The following is a 16,516-nucleotide window of genomic DNA, read 5'->3' on the forward strand; positions in this document are numbered from 1 at the left end:
ATCAGATGACCTCAGGGACCTGCTGGGGACATAGGGCTGTAGCAGATCAAAGATGTAGGCTGGTGCCAGTCCATGCACAGCTCTGTAAGTCAAGACCAGGATCTTAAAATTGACTGTAAATTCAACAGGAAGCCAGTGTAACTGAGATAACAACGGTGTCACATGTGAGTACTTGGAGGATTTTGTCAAGATACATATATTTATCGACAGATAAGCTAACAGCAAAATGATCACTAAGTCTTTTTTTTTTTTTTTTTGTTCATATTTCTGATACAAATATGACAGCCCCCCCATATAAAGGCACTGCTCTGGTATAGATTTCAATGCAAAGCTATTAAATTCTAAGTTTCATCACATAGACTTCACTGGAATCCAGTTAAAGCTTAACTGGTCATGACTAACATCTTGTAAGCACTTAAGGTCCACAAGTTCAATCATCTGCAGAGTTGTTCCTCAGTCAAGGGAAAATTTTAAAATCACATTTTTGACAAAAACAAATCACACATTTGTTAAATAGGGATGTATAGTTGTATTACATTTATTGTTACATAGCAATCATTAAGCAGCATGAACAATTTCGTAATAAAATAAAAAGCATCTTTTTTTCAAACAGGCAGCAACTCCAGGTGCCTGTTGTTAAGTTAACTGACATCGGTCATTGAACTTCTGTGAGTCACTAATCATGTAGGCTAAAAGTAAAATCAGTCAATCATGTTTTATTGTGCTACACATCACATACTCCAAAAGGAAGGTAATATAAGGAAACAATGGCAGGCAGTAAAGAGTGAAGAAAAGTTGTGACACCTTTGGATCACTGGTATAAACTCCACTTCTATCGAGCTTTAGGCTCAAGGACATAATTGCCTGTTCTTTATGACTTTTTTTTTTTATTGTGGTGTTTTTTTTATGTTCTGTGCTTTTGAAACTTAAATTTCTTTGAAAGTGGTGGACACAAACAGAAGACACTTCAAATAGATTCGTGTTAATATAGAAATACAAAGGATGTTAGTTCTGTAGATGAAGGAAATCACTTGTATTAATGTCTTTTTGAAAATAAATAAAATGTGATTTACAAATAAATACATAGAAAGACAAAGCAATTAATTTATAAAACAGGACAAATTACAGATAATTATAGTGCAATGAAAAATCTACCTGATCATCTTGGAATTATGGGAGACCTGTTGGCTTTCAAGTATCCGGATTGAGATTAAACCATTTCAACAAGCATTAAACTGGATTTGGTCATTTAAGTTTTAGCATTTATCATCTTTATGTTTTTCCTATCAAATATATTATGAAATGAAAAATAAATATTTTAAAGTGTAAACAGAAAGACCTTCAAATATTTACAAATATGTAAACTAAATTTGAGACCATCTGATAACAGACTGCTGCTAATTGCATTGTGCTTGAAGTTCACCTTATAAGACACACACACACACACACACACACACACACACATTATTTCGGATGAAAATCAACGTACAAACCTTTTGCTCTGCAATTAGTGATTAAGAGGTTGATTAATACTGATAAAGGATGACTCTCTAGATGAAATCTTAAACATAAAACAGACAAAGACAAACATTGGCTCCCGCATTTTGGGGATTATTTGAATGTCTTTGGTTTATCTTAAAGACATCTCCTTCCCTGAATCTCTTCTGCTTCAGACTGGTGCAGTCTATGAGGTCGCTGTAGAGGCTCTTTCTACATGATAGCAATATTGTTGCTGTGCTCTTTAAAAGCACGCTGGATGAGGAATGGTCCATGTAATAAAAACAAATACAAAACATGTGGTTTGAGGCTGCATCAAAGCTTAAAATGAAGGTCTAGGATGACTCCCGTTGAGGTGATGATACTCCTGGTTTAAGGCATCGTAGTTGAGATATGTTGTCTACTGCTCCTTCTCTATTGTCACAGAGACAGTCTGTCCGCCATCTAAAAGGAAACCGTATACACAAAAGATGTCTCAGGATGGGTTGTTTATTGAGCACAAACAAAAGCAATTAGGACACAAAAGCATGAAATTGTGAGAAAGGGCATAAGTAACATACTCATTTTCTCTTTGCTGCCATCTTCTGTGTGCTGAACATTATTGCTAAGGACATGCGGGTTAGCTTCTCCATCAGCAGGACTACAATTAAAGTCAAACAGAAATTAATTCAAAGTAAATAAAATTGAAGCCTCTGATATTAAAGATTTGAAAGAAATAGAAAACTTACCCTTTGCCATTCTGCTGGAGGACACTGTTTGCTTGCTCAGGATCTATCTGTACCAATCTGGTGACAAAGGAATGCCCATCTCCCTGACTGAAAATACAGAGGAAAAAAAAAATATATATCTTCATTGTTTTTAAATATATTTCTGACACTCCATGAAAGTAACTTTAATTTAAAAAGCTGGATAGGTCTGTTAGTACAAAACCAATTAACCTCCCATACTGAGTAGGCATGCACTAACACCATCTGCATGCGTACATCATTTATTCTGACTGATATGAAGTGGGTGAAAGTTTGGGCGTGCATCAGCTTTTGCCCCCTCACTTTGACTCTGTGATCCATTTTGTTAGTGACCATTTATGGAACTTATCGGACGATCCATTTTTAGTGACAAAGCATATCACATGAGAGTAGACTCACCTTGAGAAAACAGGGAAAAACCAGTACTTTGCCTGGTCTCCAAACACCTCAGCTACATTTCTGCTAAATCCCAGAGAAAACCCATTTTTATCCGGCCCATTTGTGAAAAAAGGAGCCCTAAAAGCCTCTAAAAATGGAGGGAAAACAAACAAACAAAAAATGACAAGAGTTAGCCAGTGGTGTTTTTTGTAGAAGTGGAATTAAACAAAGTACGTATTTATAGTATTAATTTACCTATAGTGGTCCTGTTCTTTCCCACGAGCCACAGATGGTATCCGAGAAGTGACACGATGCTGATGAAGAACAAGGCCGCCACAAAGAACAGAAACAAGATATGGAATTTGGCGTGGGTGTCAGGCAGCTGTTTCTTTAGAATGAAGGGAAAAAACAAAACACACTTTTAGCTGATTAATCGTGACAGTCCTGAGTCCAATTATGTGGAAAATGAAACAAATTGATACTACTTTGTTTCCTCAGTACAACAAAGTCTTGCATGGAAATAAAATACTGTTTCACTGCTGGACTATGTGACAGGACCCACTGTCTTGTGTAAAGTGTGCTGCAGAGAATCCCCTAAAAATAGCAACAGGTTGATACTGATACACGTGGTGTTCACACCACTAAATGTCATGCAAACACCACGAGGAGGTTCATGTACTTACGGTCCAGAATTTGATGAAATACTGGATGACTGTTGCACAAATCACTACACAGTAGAGTGACGCATAGGACAAAAACAGGACAAAGTACTTGTAGTTTGAGAATCCAACACAGTTATTCACCCTGAAAGAAGATGACACCACAACAACAGGAAGGAGAAAAAAAAAGAAAAAAAAGAAAGGGGGTGCTGAATAACATTATGACAATAGCCATGGAAAATATAGCTGAGATTATGTATGTATGTATGTATGTATGTATGTCCATCTTTTTTCCCCTCCCCCAATTTCTCCTAGTGGACCCAACCTTTGCATAAACATTGTGATGTACCAACATCTATATGAGTTATACAAATACTTTATACAAACCCAGTAATCATATATATTTGCAAATTTGACTGTTTTATTGAGCACCAAATCTCAAATTAGACTGTTTGTATCACAATACAACATATCATAGTGTCATACCATAATGATCATAGAGTATGTATATTCAGTGTTGGGGAGTAACGGAATACATGTACCACTGTTACGCATTTAAAATACAAAATATGAGTAACTGTATTCCATTACAGTTACCGTTTAATAGGTGATATTCAGAATACAGTTACTTTGTTGAAATGAATGGATTACGCGGCGGTATTTTCCTGTTTCATAAGGCTATGCCCTCTCCACTTTTGGTTTCCACGCTGGTGGAAACCCAAAATAAAACACACATTAAGAGGCTCTAATGTCTGTGTCTCAATCTCGCGGCCCATGTCACCCCTACTTGCAGCCCGCATAATGACGTGAAGAATTTTTTTTTTTTTTTAATTATTCACAAAATTTATTTAATATGAAGGCAATAGGCAGAGTGTTACAGGCATAGCCCTAAAGAATGTAGCCTCATGGACAGTGTAGTCCGTGCTGCAGGAAGAATGGCCTGCCATACCAGTTATGTGTCTGGGAGCGCGAGGAGAGAGAAAAAGAGTTGAAAAGTACGAGCTGTCACCGACCAGAAACGAGAGATGGAAGCGTGTAAATATAATAATAACCACTGCAGCCAAAAAGAGTGGGTGACAAGCCCAGTTGTAAGTAAGCCATTAAGACTCAACTGTACACTGTGTTCGTGTTTTCCTCTCAAACAATAAGTTGGAGCAGCCTTTCAACGCCTCTCTGTCTCTTGCTAGCAAAGGTGACCCAGACAACAAAGTAAAGCTAGTTTTCGGCTACGAGCCCGACATATTAGCCAGAGGTCCCTTTACGGTTTTACACCTTTACGGTTCGGAGCCGCGGACCCGTTTTATATACGCGCGGAATAGTTTCTATACGAGATCGCTGCAAAAAGTGCAGCCTTACATGTCCACCCTACTGTTACTCATTTTTTTATATTAAGATTTAAAAATCTAGTTGGTATTGGAATTGGTATGGCGAATAACCTTCAGTAAAAGTAATAAATCACACAGCAATAGCACATTCATGTAGTTGTAAAAAGCACGATAATATATTAAGTAATCCAAAGTGTTCAGAATACGTTACACTCACTGAGTAACGGAATACGTTACAAAATACATTTTGGGGCATGTATTCTGTAGTGGAATACATTTTAAAAGTAACCTTCCCAACACTGTGTATATTCCCAATCTCCCACTATGCACTGCAAAGTGGGGTTTGATAGTAATATTAACAACAGTAATAAGACTAATGTTCAATTAATGTTCAAGAATTTAAACAAAGAAGTTTAATCGCAAAGTAAAAACAGAATATCATACCAGGGGCAGTGATGGTCCATTTTCAGCACACACCTTGAAAAAAAGCAAGAAGAACAATGTGCATCCTATCAGTACCATCCAGTATATACCAACATATTGATCTTTTCACTGACCCAGTAAACAAAAACAACACATTTGATAAACCCTTATTAAGATATTAGTTTTCCATATTATCACTTTCCTAAAAAAAAAAAAACAAAAAAAAACAAAACACATTTAAAAGTATTCTGTAACGTTTCCTGAATTTCTATTGCCAGAAGAAACTACTTTAGGGTGGATGTTTTAAAAAGATCTTATTCAGGATTGTGTTGATAAAGTGTGGACACTTAGAGAGGACTCACATTTCACAGGTTGAACAGTGATGGCAGCGATCAGGCTTGATTACCTGACAGAAGTCGCAGTATCTGATGGCTAGAGAGAGAGAGAGAAAAAAAAAAATTAACTGTATACGTGCTGGATATTCTTAAAGCATATTCGTTAAATCCCCCTGTGAATCCAAGCGGGTCACATCCTGACTTTTAATTAGCAGGGGAGCCAGAAGAGAAAGCAAGGTGCACCTGAGTCTAATTAACCCTCCTGACACAGGCTTTTCCGTAAACACAGCACAGACAAGCCTAGTATGTATTAAACTGAGAAACAACCAGAGAAGACATGTGATTGTCATTTGTAATGCTTTTGCAATGTTGATGGCTGATGATGAAAACTTTTGTGCACTTCCTCTTTTGTCAGAGCAACATTTTGCTAACAGAGTTTTCCCTGATGGTGTGTAAAACAAAACAAAGCACAGTCACTTACTACACTGTATCTAAAGCCATACCTCCTCCAGTTGTGCGTGTGTACACGGGTAAATTCCTCGCCACTTTCTTCAGAATCTCTTGTTGGGCCTCAGCTCGCTCTTCTCTCTCATACAGCTCCTTCTCTGCCCTGGGTAGACTGAACTGACAACAGAAAAAGAAAAGTGTTCAGTGTTTTGTTTATTTCCTCTCTTCCGCTAAGCGAGGAGTGTGACAGAAGCAAACTTACTGCTTTTGAGGGATTGGCTGGTTTGGACCAGATAGTTTTCCAGTAAGCCCATATGAACATGGCGAGGAAAATGTGAAAGATAACCAAGTAGCTGACTGTTGTAGAAAAAAAGAAAAGAAGGATCCTTAGCGGGAGAGAAATAACAGCATCAAATATGAGTGAGTGTGTGTGTGTGTGTGAGGGCAATACTTACTTCGTTCAGCATTATTTGGGATTGTATCTATAGGAAGAAGGTAAAGTATATGTGTATATATTAGTTAGGAGTAATACATGACTACACATCCCCCACTTCTCTTTCTCTTCCTCACACCATGTTGCAGCAGCCTGGCACGGCCAGCAGTGACCCACCCACAACAGAGAGCTTTGTTTAAGCATCAGCAGGGATGTCCCTGTCCTGACCACAGCCGCAACACAGAGACATGCTGATACTGGTCTCATCAGCTCCCGCCTGAATCAAACTATTTAACTTAGCGTCTGTGTGTGGGAGCAGCACAAATCACACGACACACAACTTATTAAAAACTGCTGAAAAAAAATAGCATAAACACTTAGGACTTACTCAGGAACGCGCCAAATAAATTATGTTTACTAGAATTCAAGTTACAATTACAGAATCCACTCCTGGAAGTTAAATATGTAAAACGGGTACAAACAAATACAAATCAAATTCCCTTTTTTTTTTTCTCCTGAAACGACAAGTTGTTAAAATTTAATATTGAAAAATCATTTTTAAACTGCTCAAAATATGTTTAATTACAGATAAATACACACTAATAGCATCAAAAAGTCACGGACTAGATTTTAAAGCTGGCTCGGAAGCACCTCATTTATTGACACCCCAAAACTATATAAAATAACAATAACAACAACAACAACAACAACAACAGCAGCAGCTAGTAAATATATCTAGTAAACTCAGAAAGTTTTAACATGATTAAGCAACACACAAACGACAAACCCTTTCACAGTCAATCCACTTTTCTATTTTTATGATATCCGTTATTTGACCCATTACGTCTGCCCTAATGGAGTGATTAATTATTAACGGAGAAAAGTAGTTCCTCTCACTGGAGGGGAAGAAAAAAGTAGACAAACGAAGCTGTCATGAAGAAAAATAACAATTTATGTAAAATATTTCCATGAAAAGGAGAGACAGAAATATGTGTTAATATTCGCCAAACGTTTCATCGCATTACGGAGTGTGAAGCCAGATTTTAAATCTTCAACTAGCTTATCAAAGTTTCAAACCCTGTCACTGTCAACGCACGCGGCCGCTAAAGGTTTATAAAGGTGAGAGCACTTACAGACACACAGCTCGACAACGTAGGCGTAATAGGACCAGCCGACGACCAGGTTAATAAACAGGACAGGTACCCAATTCAGAGCCCGTTTACAGCACCTGAGTGCGTGAGAGGGCGCCATCTTTAATCCGTGTTTGACATTAGCTGACGGTGACGTCACAACCACGGCTTTTAAATGGTCCAGCCAAAGATGCATTAGGCTCAAGATACTTCACCGCAGTGCAGGCGACGAGGAACGGAACGTGGATGTTTTAGTTGTTCAAAAAGTGAAATTTAAGTATATTTTTAACGCACCGTTCGTAATCATTCCTCTCAGCAGAGAAACAGTCATAATAAAACACAGTGGCAGCTAAAGTTGAGGTCTTCTTAGGGCGTATTGAAGCATGTCAGCCTGTTAACCCACAACATTGAAATCATGACTCACAATCTTTGGCTAGTTAGTTTCCTCGTGATATGCTCAGACTTTTGTATTTATGAGTAAGAATATGTTGAAAATAAACAAAAAACAAGCAATTTTAGGCCACTCATTAGGTTTAGTAAACCAGAAAAAAAGTCAAACAGAATAGGTCAAAGGTTTCATTTGTTTGTTCATTTATTATTTTGTCCAGCTGGGGGCAGAGAAACACAATGCTGTGTGAAGTTGTGGAGCACAGTTAACCATTGTTTTGGAGCTCGGTGTCTGTCCACCTGTTTGCAATTAAGTAATTTTAGTCTCCACTCCTAATTTGCTAGATGCCTTAATTGTCTTTCTCTTTTTTATTGATTCTTTTTTTCGCTTGGTGCTAGCTGGGCAAGACGGGTGTGTGAATAAGAGGGAGGCGGGAGTTTAAATACCTGGGGTTAGCCATTTAAAGCAATGGACAGTGCACAAAAGAACTGAAGAAGCGAATGTTGGTGAATGCAATTATCCTGTCTTATTCCCCCCCCCCCCCCCCCAGGGTGCCGCTCCCTGATCGTTTTTCTACCGGAGGTTTCTTCCTGTTAAGAGGGTTTTTCCTTCGTAATGTTGCCAAATGCTCGCTCATAGAGGCTTATTTGATTATTAAGGTTTTTTACTTCTTATTTACTTCTTTTTACTTTGGGAGAGTGATAAGAAGGAAATTGTTAAATAAATACATTCTGTGACTGACCTCTTTTATTTCTATAAAACTGCTTAAACCTTTATTTATTAAGTCTTCCTTACACCATCATGAAATTGCCTTAGTTTGCCAATACAAAGCAAAAGTTTCAGTGTAGTACATTACAGTTTTAGGTGGAGAACCTCACCGACACTCAAGATTTTTATTGTTTTGAAGATGAGCATGTGCTCCATTACATTTAGTGTTGTATGAAAGAAACACAAATGATAATACAAGATGACATCCAAACAAAATTTTAATGTTGTTTTTCTTTTCTTTTCTGTACACACACATTATGTACATGACGTTGGACTTAAATACACCCCTAATAAATTAAATATTTTCATTTTTAGTTGCTAGTTATAATTAATAGCCTCCTTTCAGAACATTTTCTTCCAAATGAATGGCAAATAGACTGCAAGAGGACAAATGAGGAGCTCATTGTGCATGCTTGCTGTTTATAGAGGCAACTTTCGGTGACGAGCGTGAACGTCTCCCCTTTTTAGTTGAAGAGTGGGAAGATGGAGAGGAAGGTGGGGAGGCAGTTGCAGAAGAGGGGGTGGAGTCAGAAGAAACTGAGCGTCTTCTGGTGGGACTGCTGCTTGGTGAGCCATGGGGCGAAGAGTAGGGTGACAGGGCCTGGAGCATACGGCCACTTCTCTCCTGAATTGCATGCTAAACAAGGGCAGACACAGATCAGATTTTCATTGTGTGTAATGCTATGTTCTGTTGCAGTGATTTAAAGAATGCCTCTTGTGATTCAGTTTATGAAGACGTGCTTGTTTTTGCTCACACACAGACTTTTTTCTAGTTAAGAAGACTGAAATTAAATCTTGTGCTACAGTTAGTGTGTGACGTTTTTATGGTGAAAGTGAACATACCCATGCTCCATCTGGTCCGAAAAGCTCCAGAAAGTTGCCAATGAATTCCCGTGACTTCTCTTCCCATTTGTGGATGAGGTCCTGGCTCTTCTCTTCCACCCTGTAGACAAAATGTTTCGACTTTTCCTCCACCGTACGGACTGTCTCTTTCATCTTGTCCACCTGGTTCTGGAGCCGGTACTTTTTCTCCTGAAATAAAGTAAGGTGCATTTGTGTCTAATTTTGTATTTACAGCCTTTTTTTCCTTTTAAGTTTGATTAAAAATGAAATATTTTCTTACATTAATGAAGCCAACATTTAGCTCACGGGCTGTGTAGCCTCTTTGCAGGTTGCGTCTGACATACATGTCGTAATTACGAACGATACGAGTGATCAGATCGGATGTGGAGATGCCCTCCGTCCTCTGAGTGGCCACAAACATTCCTGACATGAACACACAAATACTTTAAATATGTGTAATTAATTATGAGAAAAAAGACAACTAGAATTTATTTTAACGTTGCATGAATCTTCACCTGCTTCCTTGATGTGTTTGTAGACGTCCTCTGATCCAGCGGAGGTGTAAGGTATATCATCATGGGCCACAAAGTCAATCTATGAATGCAACAGAACGGTCTACAGACAGTTTGGACACCGTATAGCTTTAACACTTTATGACATTATAGGAAGCTGTGTTTAAAGTTACTGTGTGACCTTTGACCTTATGTTTCTTGAGGAATTCTGGTGTAAGACTCCAGGGTGCATCCCGCACTACCTCGTCAACGTAACGGCAGTGCCTGAGGGCTTCGTAGCGTTCGTCCTCTGTCATCACCGTATAGCCCTTAAACTTGTGAGTGAGTTCATCGCTGCACACTAGGAACACAGAGATTTTCAGTGCTTGCCTCCTTCCTGATTTCTTTTTTTTTTTTTTTCCATATTTGCCACACTGACATGTTTCAGATCATCAAACTAATTTTAATACTGGACAAGTTAACCTGAGTAAATACATAATGCAGTTTTTAAATGATGTTTTCGTTTATTAATGGTAAAAAGCTATCCGACCTTATCTGGCCCTGTGTGAAGAAGTAATTTTTCCATAAACAATGAAGCATTAAGATCAGTCTTTCGCTATGGAGGAATTTGGGTCCACTCTTCTTTGCAGAATTGTTTGAATTTGGCCACACTGGAGGATTTTCTACCATGAATGGCCCGTTAAACGTTACGCCACGGCAGATTGTTTCGGATCACTGTCCTACTGCATAACCTAAGTGAGCTTTGGGAAACAAACTACAGGGAGTGCAGAATTATTAGGCAAGTTGTATTTTTGAGGAATAATTTTATTATTGAACAACAACCATGTTCTCAATGAACCCAAAAAAACTCATTAATATCAAAGCTGAATGTTTTTGGACGTAGTTTTTAGTTTGTTTTTAGTTTTAGCTATTTTAGGGGGATATCTGTGTGTGCAGGTGACTATTACTGTGCATAAATATTAGGCAACTTAACAAAAAACAAATATATACCCATTTCAATTATTTATTTTTACCAGTGAAACCAATATAACATCTCCACATTCACAAATATACATTTCTGACATTCAAAAACAAAACAAAAACAAATCAGCGACCAATATAGCCACCTTTCTTTGCAAGGACACTCAAAAGCCTGCCATCCATGGATTCTGTCAGTGTTTTGATCTGTTCACCATCAACATTGCGTGCAGCAGCAACCACAGCCTCCCAGACACTGTTCAGAGAGGTGTACTGTTTTCCCTCCTTGTAAATCTCACATTTGATGATGGACCACAGGTTCTCAATGGGGTTCAGATCAGGTGAACAAGGTGGCCATGTCATTAGTTTTTCTTCTTTTATACCCTTTCTTGCCAGCCACGCTGTGGAGTACTTGGACGCGTGTGATGGAGCATTGTCCTGCATGAAAATCATGTTTTTCTTGAAGGATGCAGACTTCTTCCTGTACCACTGCTTGAAGAAGGTGTCTTCCAGGAACTGGCAGTAGGACTGGGAGTTGAGCTTGACTCCATCCTCAACCCGAAAAGGCCCCACAAGCTCATCTTTGATGATACCAGCCAAAACCAGTACTCCACCTCCACCTTGCTGGCGTCTGAGTCGGACTGGAGCTCTCTGCCCTTTACCAATCCAGCCACGGGCCCATCCATCTGGCCCATCAAGACTCACTCTCATTTCATCAGTCCATAAAACCTTAGAAAAACCAGTCTTGAGATATTTCTTGGCCCAGTCTTGACGTTTCAGCTTGTGTGTCTTGTTCAGTGGTGGTCGTCTTTCAGCCTTTCTTACCTTGGCCATGTCTCTGAGTATTGCACACCTTGTGCTTTTGGGCACTCCAGTGATGTTGCAGCTCTGAAATATGGCCAAACTGGTGGCAAGTGGCATCTTGGCAGCTGCACGCTTGACTCTTCTCAGTTCATGGGCAGTTATTTTGCGCCTTGGTTTTTCCACACGCTTCTTGCGACCCTGTTGACTACTTTGAATGAAACGCTTGATTGTTCGATGATCACGCTTCAGAAGCTTTGCAATTTTGAGACTGCTGCATCCCTCTGCAAGATATCTCACTATTTTTGACTTTTCTGAGCCCGTCAAGTCCTTCTTTTGACCCATTTTGCCAAAGGAAAGGACGTTGCCTAATAATTATGCACACCTGATATAGGGTGTTGATGTCATTAGACCACACCCCTTCTCATTACAGAGATGCACATCACCTAATATGCTTGATTGGTAGTAGGCTTTCGAGCCTATACAGCTTGGAGTAAGACAACATACATGAAGAGGATGATGTGGACAAAATACTCATTTGTCTAATAATTCTGCACTCCCTGTAATAGATGGACATTCTCCTTCAGATAGCTGAAGAAGAAACTGATAGCAGAGAGCAGAATTCAGGGTTCCTTCAAGTCTTCCAGGTAGGTCTTGAAGCAGCAAAGCAGCCCTAGACCATCACACTACCACTACCATGTGTTGATGTTCTTTTTATGAAATTGTTAGTTTCATGTCCGATGTAACAAGACTCAAACCTTCCAAAAAGTTCAAGATTTCCTTTGTCAGTGCACAGAATATTTCTCCAAAGGTTTTGGGGGGGTCATCACAATGTGAGATGAAACTTTGTTTGATTAAAACCTTGACCCTGCACTTCCCCAGATGTTGTTCTGGAGTAATTTTGGTATGGTGGACACTCCTAAGAAGGGCAACTGCTTTTCCGAGTTTTCTGTATTTGTGTATAATGGCTCTCACAGTGGTTCACTGAAGTCCCAAAGCTTTAGAAATGGCTTTGTAAATCTTTCCATACTGATACTTCAGTTTTTCACTAGTTAGTCACACTTACTTTAAGATTTAACAATGGAAGTATTTTCACACACAATCAGGAAGGTTTGGAGAATGTTCTTCACTTACTGAATGAAATCATCATTTAATAACTGCATTTATATTTATTCGAGCTGTCTTTGTTTAATATTAAAATTACTTTGATGACCTGAAACATGTGAGTGTGACAAATATGCAAAAAAAAAAAAAAAAAAAAAAGATATCGGGAAGGAGGCAAATGCTTTTTCACTGCTGTGTACACGTGACTCTTTGGAGGCCTTCTCTGTCTATTTTCATGACCCTGAAGGTTAAAGAGTGTTACTTTGTGCATGCGTTACTGTGGCGAGTGAATGAAAGGCATACTTTACCTCCTACTATAAGATGAGTGTTTGGGAACACATTCTTTGCCTGCATCAGAGCTCGAGCATGTCCCGAATGGAAAAGATCAAAGATTCCATCAGCGTAGACTCTCACGGGGCGGTTAGCTAAACATGAAGGATGGTCTTTAAATGTAGTCATGTCATGACATAAAACTGGAGCAGTTTATATTTTTGCTGTTACAAATATGGAATTCTAATGACACAGTGATGCTTTTAATTGTTAGTTAATCATTATTTTGCTGATTTGTCACTCAGTCAGATTCACAGCTGTGATCAAACCCTGAATCATCAAAATAACTGGCAGTTATGTAACAATGCTGATAATGAAATCACTTTTTTATAACTGATATCAGATAATTACAGCACAGCAAAACATCTTGGGTTAACTTTTCTTTTCCGAATTATCTTCCCTGTGTATTCAGAGTTTTTTTTAAAAAGGTGGTGATAAGTGCAACCTGGTGTCCCCCTCCGTGCTTGAGCAATGGTGAGCTTGTCATGTGGGATATCAGATTCAAAACCTGTAGACTTGGCAAAATCTGCTGGCTCCCGTGGAGTCTGAACACAAAGACCAGATGGAGACATTCAGATACAGTTGGTGCAAAAAGTCATCTGTTCTCAAAATCATTTCAATTTTACAGGTCGCCAGAATACATTATATGACACAAAACTATGTGTAATTACTGACGAAACATGTTCCCTCTTGCTTCATTCCTAACTGCTCGTGTTTCAAGTTTATCCAATCTCTTGCACGTGTTCAGACTTCTGCCCAGAAGTGGATGTTATTGGTATAGTCATGTTGCATTTGATAAACACCGGGGTTCATAAAAACAGAAACTGTAAGACAGTATACAGGAACACTTTAGAAAATTAAAGCATTTAAGTGAATTACTTATAATAGAAATATATGAGATGTGGTAAGTTTGCAGGTTGTGCCTCCTCTCTGTATGATAATAACTTAAAGGTAGTTTTTTTTTAACCAATTTTAGCACATGGATGTTCAAAGATGCTATAGACTTTGTGTTGCATGCATGTCCACCTTTATCCTTTGGTGTGCTGAAAGATATACTTTAAACTCTTGATCTCTTTTTAAGTGTCTTTTGCTCCCTGAGTTGTGTTCAAATATATGATTGGTTAGTATACCAGTGCAAAATATTAATTTGACCTTGTAAACATTAGCAACATGCTCCTATGCTTCTTAATTTTTGTCTTGTATTCTGATCTCAGCCTTCATGGCTTATACACATACTGACGCACAAGCCAGCATATTTCCACATCGGACATAAATGTAAGAATTAAAATTCGAATAAATAATTATTGTTTTCGTGTTAAGTCTTTAATTCCTTTTGACATTAATTATTGCTACTGCAGACATGAGTCATGCTGTTCCACGGAGTTAATCGGTTAACTTATCCCAGTCATATAACCACAGTGGAAAAGATTACCTCAGTAATATTCAAAGCATGTTAAATAATAATGCAGTATAAGGCAGAGATATACCTCACTTCATTATAGTGTCCTCTAAATATATTCACAAAAACAAAATAAGAGGGGATCTCGTGGGGCTCCCTGTTGTTTATTATTTGAAAAACAGTGTGCAGTTGGTTCTCTTTGCTAATGACAGAAGCAGGCTTACCCTGCGAGGGCCTCCTCTTTGATTGTGCGCGGCAGCCTGTTGATGGTGCTGTCCATTGCCGCCACGGCCTCGTCTCCTGCGAGCCATCTGGGATGTTCTTTTTTCAGCCAACAATAACACTGCACAAGCCTGGTGCTCCTCTCTGTCAGCCCTACTACTGCAAGGGAAGGATCTCTAAAGCTGTGTGTCTGTTGAAGTATACATCCTATCACCCTGCCTGACCCTGATGACAGGATAACATAGCGGGCAAAGTTCAGGCCACAGTGGTAAAGGCTTTCAGAAATGTAGATTGCATTTGCAATCAATGCTGAGCTTGGAAAGACTTTCCCTTTATTTGTGCGGTGGCAGCAGCAGCATGATCCAGCGAGTGTTGATCCACTGAAAGTCCAGCTCTTTAACATTTTAGTACACATCTGTAAAAATATGCTTGCTTTTTTTTTTTTTTTTTTACCATTTTTCAAAATTTTATTCCTTACGTTTTAACATAAAGAATAGCGGCTGCATACGTAACACTGTAATTTTTTCTGAGAAAGCCATTCAAGATAAACTATGAAGCTGTAATGGGAGGTCAGACACTACCAGCCTTTGGAACCAAACACAGGGGACAGTGAGTCCCGGCATTTCTCAGAGTTGTTAAAAGTTAGCCACAGTGGCAGAAATCTGTGTATATCTTAAAATCAATAATATCCTGTCTTTCTTGTGCATTATAGCACACAATGCACATCCTGGTTTTGACATCAACTCATGCAGCTTTTTGGTGCTGAAGTGTTTCCCTATGTAACACACACAAACACGACCGTGGCTCAGGGGGTTGGGAAGCGTATCTGTAACCGGAAGGTCGCCGGTTTGATCCCCGGGCTCTCTGTCCTGGTCGTTGTGTCCTTGGGCAAGACACTTTACCCTACTGGTGTTGGCCAGAGGGGCCGATGGCGCGATGTGGCAGCCTTGCCCCAGGGCAGCTGTGGCTACAACCGTAGCTTGCCTCCACACCAGTGTGTGAATGCGAGAGTGAATGAATAGTGGCATTGTAAAGCGCTTTGGGTGCCTTGAAAAGCGCTACATAAATCCAATCCATTATTATTATTATTATTAAAGCTGCACACGAAACATTATTTTCTACACAAAAATAAATAAAACTAAGACTTTTCAGGGAGGCTAGCTGCTAAAAAATGTTTTAGCCAGTCAGTGACTCTGTCTACTCTGTTTCAGTTCAAGTATATGAAAAACACTGACTAGTGTGATTACATAACTTTTCATTTAGTGCTAACATCTGGTCAAAGTTTCAGTTTGTCTAGCAGGCTACTTTTATGACTAATATTCCCATCAGACATCTGCCTTTTTTCTTTAACTCTGCTCTCTTTAGTTTCACTTTAACTTTGAGCTGAGCTGTTTTTGAGTAAATCCAATGATTTTGTACAAAACACATTTTAAAAGTAATGCACCTAGCGCTAAGCACTGGTGACAAGGCTGAGATAACAAGGCTGAAAGTCTCTTTGGGTGTGTGGCATGTTCAGGAGATACCAAAGATATGCAGTGATCTATATCTTTGTAATATTTGTAAGGTATTTAAGACTTTATCAAAAGGTCCAAATTATTTATTGTAGAACTATTTTTCTAAAGAGGAAACTTTGAGTCAGATAGTCGGTCACACAGTGGAAATTTAAGAAATGTTTCACCAAACCACAGATTGGATGATCAGCTCATACATATGTCTGCTTTTACGAATTACTGTACTGTAATCCGCAATAAAGTGTTGGGAAATCTTTAACTGCTTTATGGAGGTGAGCTCATAATGAACAACTGGCCTTGGTTTTCCA

General features: G+C 38.9%; 2 protein-coding genes across 2 annotated transcripts; both read right to left on the reverse strand.

The window, feature by feature from the left end:
* Positions 1–505: 505 nt before the first annotated feature.
* On the reverse strand, positions 506–7,531 carry LOC309716293 (palmitoyltransferase ZDHHC20-A-like). The gene is made up of 12 exons (XM_082550031.1): positions 7,377–7,531; positions 6,266–6,292; positions 6,073–6,167; positions 5,867–5,987; positions 5,391–5,460; positions 5,050–5,082; positions 3,305–3,425; positions 2,877–3,009; positions 2,643–2,769; positions 2,226–2,312; positions 2,058–2,137; positions 506–1,941 (listed from the first exon to the last, which is right to left on the reverse strand). Exons 1-12 carry the CDS (start codon positions 7,492–7,494, stop codon positions 1,898–1,900), a joined length of 1,056 nt encoding a protein of 351 aa, XP_082406157.1. The 5' UTR covers positions 7,495–7,531; the 3' UTR covers positions 506–1,897.
* Positions 7,532–8,397: 866 nt separating this feature from the next.
* Positions 8,398–15,099, reverse strand: LOC309716294 (choline-phosphate cytidylyltransferase B-like). Its single transcript, XM_082550032.1, has 8 exons — positions 14,700–15,099; positions 13,522–13,621; positions 13,055–13,171; positions 10,073–10,224; positions 9,888–9,966; positions 9,653–9,795; positions 9,373–9,561; positions 8,398–9,166 (listed from the first exon to the last, which is right to left on the reverse strand). Exons 1-8 carry the CDS (start codon positions 14,784–14,786, stop codon positions 8,930–8,932), a joined length of 1,104 nt encoding a protein of 367 aa, XP_082406158.1. The 5' UTR covers positions 14,787–15,099; the 3' UTR covers positions 8,398–8,929.
* Positions 15,100–16,516: the final 1,417 nt, after the last annotated feature.

Source organism: Aulonocara stuartgranti (assembly GCF_965226115.1).
Source record: "Aulonocara stuartgranti genome assembly, chromosome: 10".
Taxonomy (NCBI): domain Eukaryota; kingdom Metazoa; phylum Chordata; class Actinopteri; order Cichliformes; family Cichlidae; genus Aulonocara; species Aulonocara stuartgranti.

Bases quoted from the DNA above. Each gene is read 5' to 3' on its own strand.
- LOC309716293 (XM_082550031.1), bottom strand. From the start codon at position 7,494: ATGGCGCCCTCTCACGCACTCAGGTGCTGTAAACGGGCTCTGAATTGG. The intron at 5,988-6,072 runs GTAAGTTTGCTT...TTCTGTTGTCAG, and splicing joins CAGCCAATCCCTCAAAAGCA to TTCAGTCTACCCAGGGCAGA. The intron at 1,942-2,057 runs GTATGTTACTTA...GTTTCCTTTTAG, and splicing joins TGGCAGCAAAGAGAAAATGA to ATGGCGGACAGACTGTCTCT.
- LOC309716294 (XM_082550032.1), bottom strand. From the start codon at position 14,786: ATGGCTCGCAGGAGACGAGGCCGTGGCGGCAATGGACAGCACCATCAA. The intron at 13,622-14,699 runs GTAAGCCTGCTT...CTTTGTGTTCAG, and splicing joins AAAGAGGAGGCCCTCGCAGG to ACTCCACGGGAGCCAGCAGA. The intron at 9,167-9,372 runs GTATGTTCACTT...GCCCTTGTTTAG, and splicing joins TCGGACCAGATGGAGCATGG to CATGCAATTCAGGAGAGAAG.